Source organism: Rana temporaria, chromosome 4, assembly GCF_905171775.1.
Source record: "Rana temporaria chromosome 4, aRanTem1.1, whole genome shotgun sequence".
Taxonomy (NCBI): Eukaryota; Metazoa; Chordata; class Amphibia; order Anura; family Ranidae; genus Rana; species Rana temporaria.
In genome coordinates, this window is record NC_053492.1 from 188,186,828 (window position 1) to 188,200,996 (window position 14,169).

Genomic DNA, 14,169 nt, shown 5'->3' on the forward strand with positions numbered 1-14,169 from the left:
AGCAAGTGGTTAAGGCAACCTCTTAAGATGTATCTCTAGAACAAATTGTGAATAGATTGGGAAATAGTTAGACCCTTGTCAAGATTTGATTACTAACCATGTCCTCATTGGGGAGATTCTTCTTATCTATTTGTTCTGGTGACTATTGTTACTAGGAAAGAAAGTGAGGGGGAATTCAGCATTTTACAGTTTTTTTCAGATCAGGAGGTGAGAAGAAATCTTACAATGGGGATACCTGTTTCAGGGACAACTGTCTAAGAGGGTAATTCCCCTCACTTTGGGATATTTCTTCCAACTTTCTGTTGCATCTCTGGGACAGGATGTGAAGGCGTATTTCCCACATGGTACATAGATAATAAAAAAAATAACTGGCAGATGGTTTACCCTTTTTGACAACATTGTAACATTGTAATATTAATTGGATACTTGAATATTGAGTGAGCCATGTCTAAAGAAAGGGGGTGGAGGTTTCTTGCAACATATTTTAATATGCTCACTTTGAACTTCATATGCCTTGTACACACGATCGGTTTTCCCGGCAGTAAAAAATCTGCTGGGAAAACCGCAGGGGAAACTGAGAACCTGCGCAGTAGCTTTATCCCCATACACACGGCCGGTTTTCCTGACAGGAAAACTGCCATGAGAGCTTTGGTCGGGAAACCTGGCCGTGTGTATGCTCCACCTCAGACTTTCCCTATAGAAAAATTGCCTGCTTAAAAACCGCCGAGAATCACGGTGGGAAAAAAGAAAACATGTTCTCATTTTTCCCACCGGGATTCCTGGTGGTTTTCCTGTCGGTAAAACTGCTATGGAGCATACACACGGCCGGTTTTCCTGGCCAAAAGCTGTCATGGCAGTTTTCCCGACATATTGGGATTTTTTTTTAACAAAGACATGTAGAAGAATACATTTTGGCCTCATATTGTGAGGAAATGTGATATTTAGATTTTTTTATGAATATGTTTTATAACCGAAATTTTTAGGCCCGACACTCATGTGCACTACAAATGAGGCCTTACAGGGCAATACACTGTATAGCACATTTGCACTGCTATATAATTTATTACAGGTGAAAGCGGATTATCGGGGGACTTAAAAATGTCTCAAACGGTGCTCAAATTAAAACAATTTGGATAATACAACTTTTTATTTTATAGGGGTTGAAGAAGTACAATCTAAATACCTGGTTCCTGGAGATGTAATTGTTTTACCAGAGAAGAAGTTTTTTCTGTCCTGTGATGCCATGCTGATATCGGGGGGTTGTGTGGTAAATGAAGGGATGTTGACAGGTACAGCATTATAAAACATGATATCAAATGTGTCAAATGTAGTATGAAATTAAAATTTGTTATAGTTATACATTTGTGGCCATAATGTTGCAGGATTTAAAGTGTTTGCAAACCCAAATACAGTAATACCTGGGATTACGAGCATAATTAGTTACAGAAGAATGCTTGTAATCTAAAAGCACTGGTATATCAAAGCGAGTTTCCCCATAAGAAATAATAGAAACTCAGATAATCCTTTCCACTTTCCACAGCCACTGCTTGTCTATGCAGTACTGCATGTGGCCAGAGGTGTGGTGGCGCTGGAGACGCTCAGAAACACTCAGAAACACTGGGAAACACTCAGAGATGTTCGGAGACCCACACTTCTGGCCAAATGTGACACTGCACACCCCAGCGGCTTGAATCCTGCTCATCTTGCGAGACAACGCTCACAAAGTGAGTCAGGATTAAAAAAAAAAAAATTGCTTATTTTGCAAAATGCTTGTATACCGCGTTACTCGCAATCTGAGGTTCCACTGTACTCAAAACAACACTATTTTGCACAATTTAGTAGATAATACTGTTATAGCCTAAATAATTTTATTGTGTACTTGTGAAAATGTACTATTTGGTTGTAGCCCTCGTAAATTTGCTGATCCATTAAGCACGGCATAGCTTCGGGAGACATGACATCATCACGATCCCCCTCCCACCTATACACACTCGCCCTCGCTCGCTGTCTCCCTCTCTTTCTATATCTCTATTCCTCTCTCTCTCTCTCTGGGCTCCATTCATGAAGCTATATGGAGCGCCTTAAAAAATTTGGTAAAATACAGCGCATCATTTTTCAAACAGTTTTCTGGCATTCACAAATAACTGCTACTAAAATACCACAAGAGTTATTTTATGAAGTCATGCAGTATTTTAGCAGTAATAGCATGCAGTAATTTAATGCCTGGCGGTAGCCAACGTATTTACTTACAGTAGTTAATACTGCATTGTTAAGGAATGGTGGGCCGCTGGTGTCCTTAACATGAGTTATCGATGAGTCGACAGCTGTTAGTGGGGTTCATGCTGACCTCCCACATAGTCGCCCAATTAGACAGAGCATTGAGGTCGGCTTGTAAATTGGAGACATCCTGTAAGGACGTTATTCCACTGCATAGCTTGGTGTCATCTGCAAAGACAGAAATGTTACTTTTGATCTCAGACCCAATATCATTTATAAAGATATTAAAACGTAAGGGTCCCAACACTAAACCTTGGGGAACACCACTGATAACCTTTGACCATTCAGAGTATGAATCATTAACCACTACTCTCTGAATTCTGTCTTTCAGACAGTTTTCCATCCATTTACAAACTGATATTTCCAATCCTGTAGACTTTACCTTACACATGAGCCATGTGTGCAGAACTGTATCAAAAGCTTTTGCAAAATCCAAGTATACCACGTCCACCGCCACCCCTCTGTCCAAGGTTTTACTTACCTCTTCATAAAAAGTGAAATATTCCTTTAAATTTCGTACCTGGGGGGGTGTCTTGAGTATCCTGTATTTACAGTGTCCTGTAAAGTAGCGCACGTTTCCCGTGTTTATAACAGTCCCTGTACAAAATGACATTTCTAAAGGAATGAGTCTGGTACGAATATTAAGGGGAATCCCGAGCCAAAATTAAAAAAAAAATGCGTGGGGGTCCCCCCAAATTCCATATCAGACCCTTCAGGTCTGGTATGGATTTTAAGGGGAACCATGTGCCAAAATTAAAAAAATGGCATGGGATTCCCCCCAAAAATCCATACCAGACCCTTATCTGAGCACGCGACCTGGCAGGCTGCAGGAAAAGAGGGGGGAACGAGAGAGCGGCCCCTCCTCCTGAACCGTACCAGGCCACATGCTCTCAGCTAGGGGGAGGATGTCTCCATGTTGATGGGGACAAGGGCCTCATCCCCACAACCCTTGCCCAGTGGTTGTGGGAGTCTGCGGGCAGGGGGATTATCAGAATCTGAAAGCCCCCTTTAACAAAGGGGACCCCCAGATCCCGCCCCCCTATGTAAATTGGTAAGGGGTACACTGTACCCCTTCCATTTCACAAAAAAAGTGTTCAAATCTTTTAAAAACCACAGTACACTTGGGACAATTTCTTTATTAAAAAGAGAAAAATAAGAAAAAAAATATTCCAGCGATGTAATCCAGTCTTAATCTCCAGCGATGTAAATCCATTCTCGATCTCCAGCGAGGATACAACGCTGACACGTACTTGCCTCCACGGGAGGCACCCGACAAATGACGCAATCCAGCCTGACAGCTCTTATATAGCTGAGGGTGTGGCCACCCGTCAGTGTGCGGGTGACCCTGCCCCCCTCTGACGCAACGGGAAAAGGCCGGGGTTACCCAGTGACATGTACGGGTGACCCCCGTCCCCCTCTGACGCAACACATCTTTTCAAATATAATAACATATAGCTATAGTACTTATTTCACCTTGAAAGGCTCTTTGAATAACTTCAAATAAACCTTTGCCACTATGGATTTATTATGGCAATGCCCTAATTTATTTGATGATACCCTAGCTTCTCTTACTTTCTGTGGAAAGCTCAGACACTATTTTCAGAAGTTGAGACTATCCTGGGACATGTGGCAGAAGGTACTGTAGTAGTTACAAATGTTAACCATTTCTTGTCCTACCTTTTGTACAAGTCTTTCTTTAGATATACCTGTATCTTGATCCTAATTAGTATTTTCCAATTCTGTGTTTCAAAGGAGAAAGTGTTCCTATAACAAAGGTTCCACTACCAAATGTGGACAATGAAATTCCATGGAAAACATACACTGGTGAAAACTGTCGTGGACATATATTGTATTGTGGAACTGAGGTTGTTAAGACAAAGCCAAATGCAGATGGGCTGGTAAAAGCTGTTGTCCTACAAACAGGTGATGATATTATAGCAAAAAAAAAACTAAACTAAACTGTATACCTTTGTTAAATTATATCAACAATATTCACTGATTAGTTCATTATGACTGTGATAAATTATGGCCAGTACACACGGACGGAATTTCCTACAACAAATGTTCGATGTGAGCTTGTTGTTGGAAAATCCAACCATGTGTATGCTCAATCAAACATTTGCTGTCGGAATTTCCGTCAACATTTGTGTGACTGTGTGTATGCAAGACAAGTTTGAGCGAACAATCGGTCTGAAAAAAATCCATGGTTTTGATGTCGGAATGTCCAATCGTGTGTATGCGGTAATATACTATATGTTTTGTCTTTTCTGAATTATTAATTTATCCCCACTCTACAAATCAAGAATTCAAGCTTTCTCATTCAAAGTTTACAGTATCAGTATTAAACTTAAAACCAAAGATTTGACTTTATCACTGGGTACCTGTCATGTGAAAAATTAAGCCCCCCCCCCCCATGGAAATTGTTACCCTTTTTAACATAGGAACAGAGAAACATTAGATCTTTATATGAACAGTGCCTACAGATATAAGTGATATGCATAAATAAGCACATAGAAAAATGTGCCTTTTCAAAAATGTATTTATTCAATAAAAATATCATTATATGTAATTGTGTACTGTGTAAAAGGTAAGTACACCTTTGCTATCAAAAGCTGGTATTGCCCCATTTAGCAGAAAAATCTTTACATATGCATTTTGTATAACTGCCCACCATTGTCTGTCATCCACAGTAAAAATGTTAAAGTTGAATGAACTTAACAGCTTTCAGCTTAAAACCGCTGCATCTTTACCAACCACTGATGTCACCCAGCCCTTTTATTTGCATGGGCAGGAATGCCCAGCCATGTAATAAAATGGGCATTGAAAGGAGTCTTACATCATTGCCTAAATATGGCCATGGCGGTGTAAGGACAATGATGTCACCACTGTCCTTGCCAATTCCTTTATATAGCTGATGACAGCTCGAGGAGCTCTCATTCGGCAAGTGTTCCAATCAAAAATCAGCCGTGTGTTGATGGGTCATCCGGTTATTTATCTATTTTTTTGCATGAGTTGGTGGCAGTGAGCTTCGTGATGATGGATTTACAATGAGGAATATTTTTTGGGGGACTACATTTTTTTTATTATTAAAGGACTTGTCAAATATTTGGGTGTCTTTATTTCTAATACTCTGAACAAAGACTTTGGGTAAAACTGCAGTGCTGAATAATTATAATACAAAAATATATTGGAATACTTTATGACCCTCCACCAATAAAAAAAAAAAAACAACAGATCTGTTTTGTTTTGTTTTTACCGGTGGAGTCATGAGCTGTTATGATTTTTTTTGTAGTTGTAAAATATTTTGTTAAAGTTTTCATAGTTCAGGAGTGCAGTTTTGACCAACATTTTTTCAGTCTTATTCAGATTATTGGTTCAATGCTTGATTATATTCTATTTGATTGGTGTAGAACTGGATTAATTATAGAGAAATGCAATATGGCATTGGGGAGTTGTTAAATTTATTTTATGTGTTTATTTCCAGATCACATTTTTTTGTGTATGAGAAGAGGGCATATCTGGGCCCCCCTTATTCAAGGGGTCTACTAAATTTCCTACAGACCAGATTCCCTGCAGACCCCTACAAACGATGGGCAACGTTTGTGGGGAAGAGTCACCTTTCTACGTTAACATGGGTACAAGATGCTTTGCCGAAGGGGTCCCCCCTGATAAGGTTCCACCCCATGATGAGGACATGTGGCCTTGTATGGTTCATGGGGGGGGGGGTTGGATTAAGGGTCTGGTATAGATTTTTAGGGGGATATCACACTTTTTTTTCCATGGAGTCACTCTTAAATTCCATACCAGACCCAAAGAGCCAATCTATACCAGACCCTTCATTCTTGCCAACAATGAAAATTTCAGTTCTATTTAAAAGAAAAAAAATCACACAGACCCCTTCAAAGTTCCTCCACAATACATAAAAAACCCTTAGGTGTCAGCTATGTATTTCGGGGTAATCTTTGTGGTCTGTGTGCCTTTTTGTGTGCCTTTTTGTTATATTAATTATAAAGAAATGGGACATGGCAGTGGTGAGTTTATATATTTATGAAATGTGGTTATTTATAGGTTACATGATTTCAGAATGAGAAGGGGGGCATAACTGGGGGCCACTTTATTAAATGGGGACTTCTGATAAGCTCCCAGCCTGCAGACCCCTACAACCACAAATGTTGTGGGGAAGAGGCTCTTTTCCTCATCAACATGAGGGCAAGATGTTTGGCAAGGGGGCACCCATGTTGAGGGCATTTTGCCTTGCATGGTTCAGGAGGGAGGTGTATACTTGCCCCCCTTTCCTGCCCTTCCATGCTGCATGCTTGGATAAATGTCAGAACTTTTGGGGGAACCTCATGCTTTTCTTTCTTAATTTTTGAGGGGTTACCCTTATAATCCATTCCAGAACAAAAGGGTCTGGTATAACATTTTCCTCATGTTGTTTTTTTGGGTGGGGTTCCCCTAAAACTCAAAAAAAGAAAAAAACTTAAGAGACTAGTATGAATTATGAGGGCTCCACACCATTTTTTTCATAATTCATACCATTCCCTTCAGGCCTGATATTAATTTTACAAGAGTCCCCACCAAAAAAACAAAAGGGAAAAAAATACAGCATAAGGTCCCACCCAAATTGTAGACCTTTCGGATCTGGGAATAATGTTAAGAGGAATGTCTCACAAAAATCATAAAAAAAGCATGAGGTCCCCTCCAACATTCCAAACCAGATCCTTATTCCAGTATGCAGCCTGGCAGGACAGACAAGAGAGGGATGAGTGTGCCCCCTCCCTTCTTGAACCATACCAGGCCACATGCAGTCAACATGGGTGGGTACCTTGCCAGGTGGGGACTCCCCAGCAAAGCATCTTGTCCCTATGTTGAATTGGACAAGGGCAGGAGGCTTACTGGAATCTGAAAGCCTCCTTTAACAATGAGGGTTCAGCCAGGTACTAGTCTCCCATATGTGAATGAGTGAGGGATACATACCCCTGCTCTTTAAAGAAAATGTAAATATAAATAAAAACACAGTTTTTGACAAGTTATTAAGAAAAAAATCATGAAATAGATCCATGTCCTTTATGTCATAACCAGACACTATGGTGCCATTCTCCAAATAACAGTTCCTGGAGCAGTTATCAGCAATATAAGTGAAGGGGCATGGATAAGGGGTGATTTCATTACCCAAATATGCCCATGGCGGCTGTAATTAAGAAAGATGATGCCAATTTGACTGATATTTATCCTTAGTTATCATCTCTTAATTTACCATGTTTAAATTAAATCATAGATTCACATTTGTATGACTTTCATCTGAATTTCAATTTCAATATATGTTGACTCCTAGGATTTAACACAGCAAAGGGAGACCTTGTGAGATCAATTATGTATCCCAAGCCTGTGAATTTTAAATTGCACAGAGAGGTTTTGAAAGTTCTTGTTGGGCTCATCATACTTTCCATCCTTGGATCATTATACTCAGTTGCAATTTATGCACATAATGGGGTAAGTAGAATACTTTTTTGCAGGTGCTATCAGACTAACAGACACACAATCTCTGCTGTACCAGAGAGCACCTTAGAGCCAAGTAAATAATCAAGTAGGCTGTGCATCTCCACACAGCTGACTGCATAAAAACCCTTGGTCAACATCATCCAAATATTGATACTATTGCTCAATGTGTTACACAAATATAGGTTGCTTAGATGTGGGTTGTACTATTCATATGCCAGATATTCATTGAATCCCAAGTACTTAACGCAGCAATAAATCCAAAATTAAAAATATAATTTCTTTATTGTACATCACAGGACACAGAGCAGGCTAGAAACATAACTATCATGGTTATGAGCCACCTATAGGTGAATAGACACTGGCAGATCAAACAGGATGTCCTTCCCTATATAATTCCTCCTATACAGGAAGTACCTTAATTTTTTCGCCAGTGCCTGTAAGGTGATGGTCACTGATGTGCTGCATTTGCTGTTGGAGCATGCTTGGAGGTCCAGAACAGTTCTGCTAAGAATCATGGACTTCAATCAGATCCATTTGAAAAGCTGTCAGCCAAAATGGATGGTAACCAAGCCTTTCTGATAAGGAAACAAATCATCAAGGTTTGTCTGTAAAGCAGCCTTATGGCGCTGGACCCCGTCTAATGGAGCTCTGTACAGTGTTTGTTCTCACCATGATGCTTTGCAGCAGGGTGCTATACTGGTCCAGGGGAGTGGAACCCAGATGTAAGGGAGACTGAGTGCTCAAAGGTCTTGTTCGACTTAACCCGCCATGATGTGTGATGGTTGGACTCCTGTTATGATTCAGAGCCCTGCTGCAGGAATGGTAAGTTTGTATTTGCAGTTTTTCTTTAAAAAAAAGGAGATCTGACTGTCTGGTCATTCTCCCAGCAGCCAATGGGGGAAGTGTGCTGTTTGGTCTGGCTGGGTCATGCTCTGAAGTATTGGGCTGCATTTTTCTCAACCAGCCACTAGAGGGAGCAGGGTCGCTCGGTGTAGCCTACTCTTGTGCAGTGTAGGCAGGTAGTAAAAGGACAGCCATTTTTGCTTATTTTTGAAGTCACACGTGGGCTGAAGTCACGCATGAGGCTTCTAGAGACACAGAGCAGTCTATGGCTGGATAATGAGGTATGAGTACTACCTATGGGAGAGCTGCGTGACCCAACAGGCAACAATTATATACTGCATTAATGCATAATAAAGGCATAATAAAGGCATACTTGTAAACTTGCTGCCTATACGTGTATACTTGCTTGTAAAAATGTTTGTCAATACACCACTGCACGAGTATCAGTGCACTTAAAGGAGTTGTGTCTCCAGAGAGTAGCGTGCATTTGATCTTCATGAGCTTACATTTAGGCTGCACTGAAGCAGCATAGAGGCTGCATTCAGGATGTGCTGGGTACATATATGCTTGCCTAGTCCTGTAAAACTAGTATGGGACCAAGTGCAGTTGGGCAGAACTTACATGCTTATTTGCAATAAACTGCATACTTACATGTGTATTTGCACTGAATAGCTTACTTACATCCCTGATTGCATTGAGCTTCATACTTACATACTTACTTGAATTGTACTGCATGCTTACATGCATATTTGCATTTAACTGCATACGTACATGCTTACTTGCATTGAACTGCATAGTTACATGCATATTTGCAATGAACTGCATGCTTACATGCTTACTTGTATTGAACTGCATACTTTACATGCGTATTTGCATTGAACTGCATACTTACATGTGTATTTGCATTGATACTACTTATAGTATCTCACAAAAATTAGTAAACCTTTTATTATATCTTTTCACTGAATAAATTACATTTTGCTACAATGTAAAGTAGTGAGTGTACAGTTTGTATAACGGTGTAAATTTGCTGTCCCCTCAAAATAAATCGACACACAGTCATTAATGTTTAAACCGCTGGCAACAAAAGTGAGTACACCCCTAAGTGAAAATGTCCAAATTGGGGCCAATTAGTAATTTTCCCTCCCCGGTGTCGTTATCGCTCTCACTCTCTCATACTGGCCACTGGAAGTTCAACATGGCCCCTCCTGGCAAATAACTCTCTGAGGATCTGAAAAAAAGTATTGTTGCTCTACATAAAGATGGTCTAGGCTATAAGAAGATTGCTGAGACCCTGAAACTGAGCTGCAGCTCTTCATGTCTATGTTGAATCTTCATGTCTCTCTATGTCGAATCTTCATGTCTCTCTATGTCGAATCTTTTCTCTCTATGTCAAATCTTTTCTCTTTATGTAGAATAATATTGGACTAATTAAGTTAAGGTTAGGCACATTTGACCGAAACGAAAACGAAAATAAAGCATTTGTTTATCTTTCGTTTTTCGTTTTCTGTGCTTTTGTTATCGTTTGTTAAAACGATAACGAAAATACCTGAAATTCGGACGAAAATGCACATGTCTAATATTTACATGCATACTTGAATTGAACGGCATACTTGACATGCTTATTTGCATTGAACTGCATACTTACATGGATATAGAAAAAGGAAACATTTGCTCCCAAGGGCCTATACTATATATATTTTTCCTTTTTCTGTTTACAATATTGGGCTAGCAGCATTTTGTCCACATCCAGGGGAGGTGGGTTCCAATCCTTGTTTACTTACATGCATATTTGCTTTGAACTGCTTACTTACATGCCTACTTGCATTGAGCTGCATACTTGCATGCTTACTTGCATTGTTCTGCATGCTTACATGCATATTTGCATTTAACTGCATACTTACATGCTTACTTGCATTGAACTGCATAGTTACATGCGTACTCGCAATTGAACTGCATACTTACATCCATATTTGCATTGCATTGCATACTTGCATGCTTACTTCCATTGAACTGCATACTTACATGTGTATTTGCATTGAACTGCATACTTACATGTGTATTTGCATTGAACTGCATACTTACATGCTCACTTGCATTGAACTGCATACTTTCTTGCATTGAACTACATACTTATATGTGTATTTGCATTGAACTTCATTCGTATATGCTTGCTTGCATTGAACTGCATACTTAAAGGCTTACTTGCATTGAATTGCATACGTACATGCATTCTTGCATTGAATTGCATACTTGTATGCATATTTGCATTGAATTGCATACTTATATGAGTACTTATATACCTGTATCACGGCACACCTGTGTACCTGCGTATATGTGTGCTTACATACCTACATGGTTGAATAGCGATAGACCAATATGGTTTGAGTCTGCATCCTTGGGGACTGAGTATTAGGTTTTGGCAAATATAGTTGCTACATTATTTAATTACCGTATTTATCGGGGGATTATCGCGCGCCCGCCGGCGTATAACGCGCACCCCATGTTTAGAAGGGAAGTTTAAGGAAAAAACTTACATTTTGGATGTCTTGCCCGGCGTTCATCAGCGGCCTTGTCCGGCATAGCGGCCTTGTCCGGCATCCGTCTGCGGCCTTGCGCGGGGTCCGTCCAGCATTGTTGGTGTCCGTCTGCTGTCTTGCCCGCCGTCCATCGGCGGCCTAGTCCGGTGTCCGTCTGCGGCGTATAACGCGCACCCCAAGTTTAGAAGGGAAGTTTAAGGAAAAAACTTACATTTTGGATGTCTTGCCCGGCGTTCATCAGCGGCCTTTTCCGGCATAGCGGCCTTGTCCGGCATCCGTCTGCGGCCTTGCGCGGGGTCCGTCCAGCATTGTCGTTGTCCGTCTGCTGTCTTGCCCGGCGTCCATCTGCGGCCTAGTCCAGCGTCCGTCTGCGGCCTTGCGCGGGGTCTGTCCAGCCTTGTCGGTGTCCGTCTGCTGTCTTGCCTGGCGTCCATCGGCGACCTTGTCCATCTGTTTGAGTTTGGCGCCTCGGTCGAGCTGTGCAGGGCTGGATTTCCAGTGTGTTCGGCTCCTCTCGGCTCCTCTCACGTGGCTGCGGGCAGAGCCGAGCGTGGCTGAGCCTAGCCGAGTACACTCGGCTCGGTCTTTGTCGGTCTTTGTCTGCGGCGCTCTGAGACAGCCGACAAAGACAGGATCGGCGTATAACACGCACCCATGAGTTTCCCATGATTTTAAGGGGAAAAAAGTGTGCGTTATACGTCGATAAATACAGTATTATACAAGTTAAATGGACCCAGAAGTGGGAGGCAGCCAGGGGAGGCCAGTACACTGCCCTCGGGTCCAGTGGACTTGGGTGGTAATCTGGTGGTGTTTGCATCTCCCGATGGACCAGTGGTATCATTTGTATCTCAGCCACTGTGTTTGTTTGGCTTTGCATTGATTCCTGGCACGTTAGAATGTCTTTAGAACAATTTAGCAGTGGCATTGACAGCTGCAATAGACTTCAGCCGCATCACCCTGAACGTGCCTGATCTTGGCTGATCTGAGTCTAAGCAGGATCAGGCCTGCTTATTACTTGAATGGGAGACTTACCAAGAGTAGCAGGTGCTGTAAGCTTTTCCCCTCCAGAGTGAAGGAAGCATCTGAGGCTGCTGTATTTTCAGGGTTTGCAACAGAGTAATCAGCCTTTTGCCTTGCGGTTGCTCTTGGAGCAGAAGCTCATTATTGTAAACACTCAATTGGTAGCGGCCCCAAAACCAAACAGGGACATGATCTCAAGGCACTAGAGACATTTCTAAACATTCTTATGTTTCAGATGGGATTGGTCTATTCAGTGATGGCCTTTCTGCAAGAGGTAGAGTTCCAGTGTCCATAGTCATCAATGACACATATCTTCATGTGCCCATTTTTTCCAGGCTCATCAAAGATGTCTGCGATTTGTAGTAGAAAGTCGCCATTTTTGTTTTGTGACACTGCCCTTTGGGCTAGCCACAGCTCCCCAAGGGTTCACAAAGCTCCTAACTCCAGTGCTGAACTTGCTGAAGACACAAGAGGTGTCAATATCAGTATATTCAGCTGGCCTAAGTAAAAAGCTGTTTCATTACAGGACTTGGAAATCCTTTATGCCCGGTGTAAAGCCAGAAGGTGGCACCCGCAGAATTATGTGAGTGGGAGATTTTTCCTTTCTCCAATTAGGATGGGAAATGAGATTGGCCTTAAGTACCATTAAGGGTCAGATTTTGTCTCTATCCATTTTTTTTCCAGAGACTGTTGTTTCAACCTCCTTGGTTTGTACTTTGTGCCCTTGAGACTTGAACTTGGTCTTGGCTGTCCTTGCAGAAGCCACCTTTTGAACCAATTCTAGAAACTACAAGAAGAGTGTCAGAGGTGGCGGCTCTTTTGTTTAAGGAGTCGATCTTGGTCTTGCATCATAATCAAGTGATGTTGCATCCTCATCCATCTTTCTTGCCTAGAGAGGTTCTACCTTTCACTTCATTCAGGACAGTGTCCTGTCTCTTTTTTCTTAGTCCACAGTTGGCAGGGGAGAGATCGCTGCATACTCTGATTGTAGTTCGGGCGGTCAGGAGTTGTCGGCACAGGTCAGGAGTCCTGGTTTGTGCTGCCAGAAGAGCCTAGGAAGGGCAGACGGCATCCAGGTCTACCATTCGCCAGTTAATCGGTCAAGCCTATGGTTTGAAAGGGCAAGGTCCCACCCTTTCTGGTGAGGGCGCTCTCTACATGTTGGGGGCATCTTGGGCCATCAGGTGTCAGTGGCTCTGGTTTGCAAGGCGGCTACATAGCCTTTAGTTTATACATTCACAAGGTTTTACCAGGTGGATGTCAGAGCCATGGAGCATACTGTCTTTGGCCTCAGCGTATAACAAACGGCAGAGCAGGTCCTTCCCTGGTGGTAGTTTTTCTGATGGTGTCTCCCTCCCCTCATGAGTATTGCTCTGGGGCAGCAAAACTAGTTATGTTTATAGCCTGCTATGTGTCCCGTGATGTACAATAAAGAAAATTAGATTTTTCTTACATGCTTACCTGTAAAATCTATTTCTTGGGGTACACAGAGGTCTCTCTCCTTTCAGAGAATTCATTGCTTGCTACAAAACTAAGGTACTTTCTTTATAGGAGGGGTTATAAAGGGAAGAACTTCCTGTGCGATTGATGTGCCAGTGTCCATTCATATAGGTGGTGCATAACCCAGTTAGCTGTATTTATAGTCTGCTCTGTGTTACGTGATGTATTTTAAGAAATAGATTTTACAGGTAATTATCCAAATATGTTACAGTTTACCCCTCTTCCAGACAAACTCTCACAAGAGTGAGAGAAAGAGAGCTGTGCATGATGTCAGAGGCCTAGGCTTTTTACCAGACAAGAAACGGAAGGGGTTTGTGTAAAAAGTATTTACTGGCAGAAAAAAAAAAGTTTTAGTATCCAAAATTAAAACAAGGGCATAAGATTTATTAGATGAAAAGTTGACAAAATGAGTTGAAGATCCGCTTTAAAGGGGTTGTGAAGGTTTGCTTTTTTTTTTCTAAATAGGTTCCTTTAATCTAGTGCATTG

The 14,169-nt window shown here is 41.6% G+C and overlaps 1 protein-coding gene across 2 annotated transcripts in view; it reads left to right on the top strand.

The window, feature by feature from the left end:
* Positions 1-14,169, top strand: part of LOC120936834 (probable cation-transporting ATPase 13A5) — a 157,882-nt gene that overhangs the window by 71,575 nt on the left and 72,138 nt on the right. For both annotated transcript variants that reach the window (XM_040349539.1, XM_040349540.1), the window contains 3 exons: positions 1,158-1,289; positions 4,030-4,200; positions 7,613-7,770. In XM_040349539.1, coding sequence (XP_040205473.1) covers positions 1,158-1,289; positions 4,030-4,200; positions 7,613-7,770 — 461 coding nt within the window. The remainder of the gene's footprint in view (positions 1-1,157; positions 1,290-4,029; positions 4,201-7,612; positions 7,771-14,169) is intronic.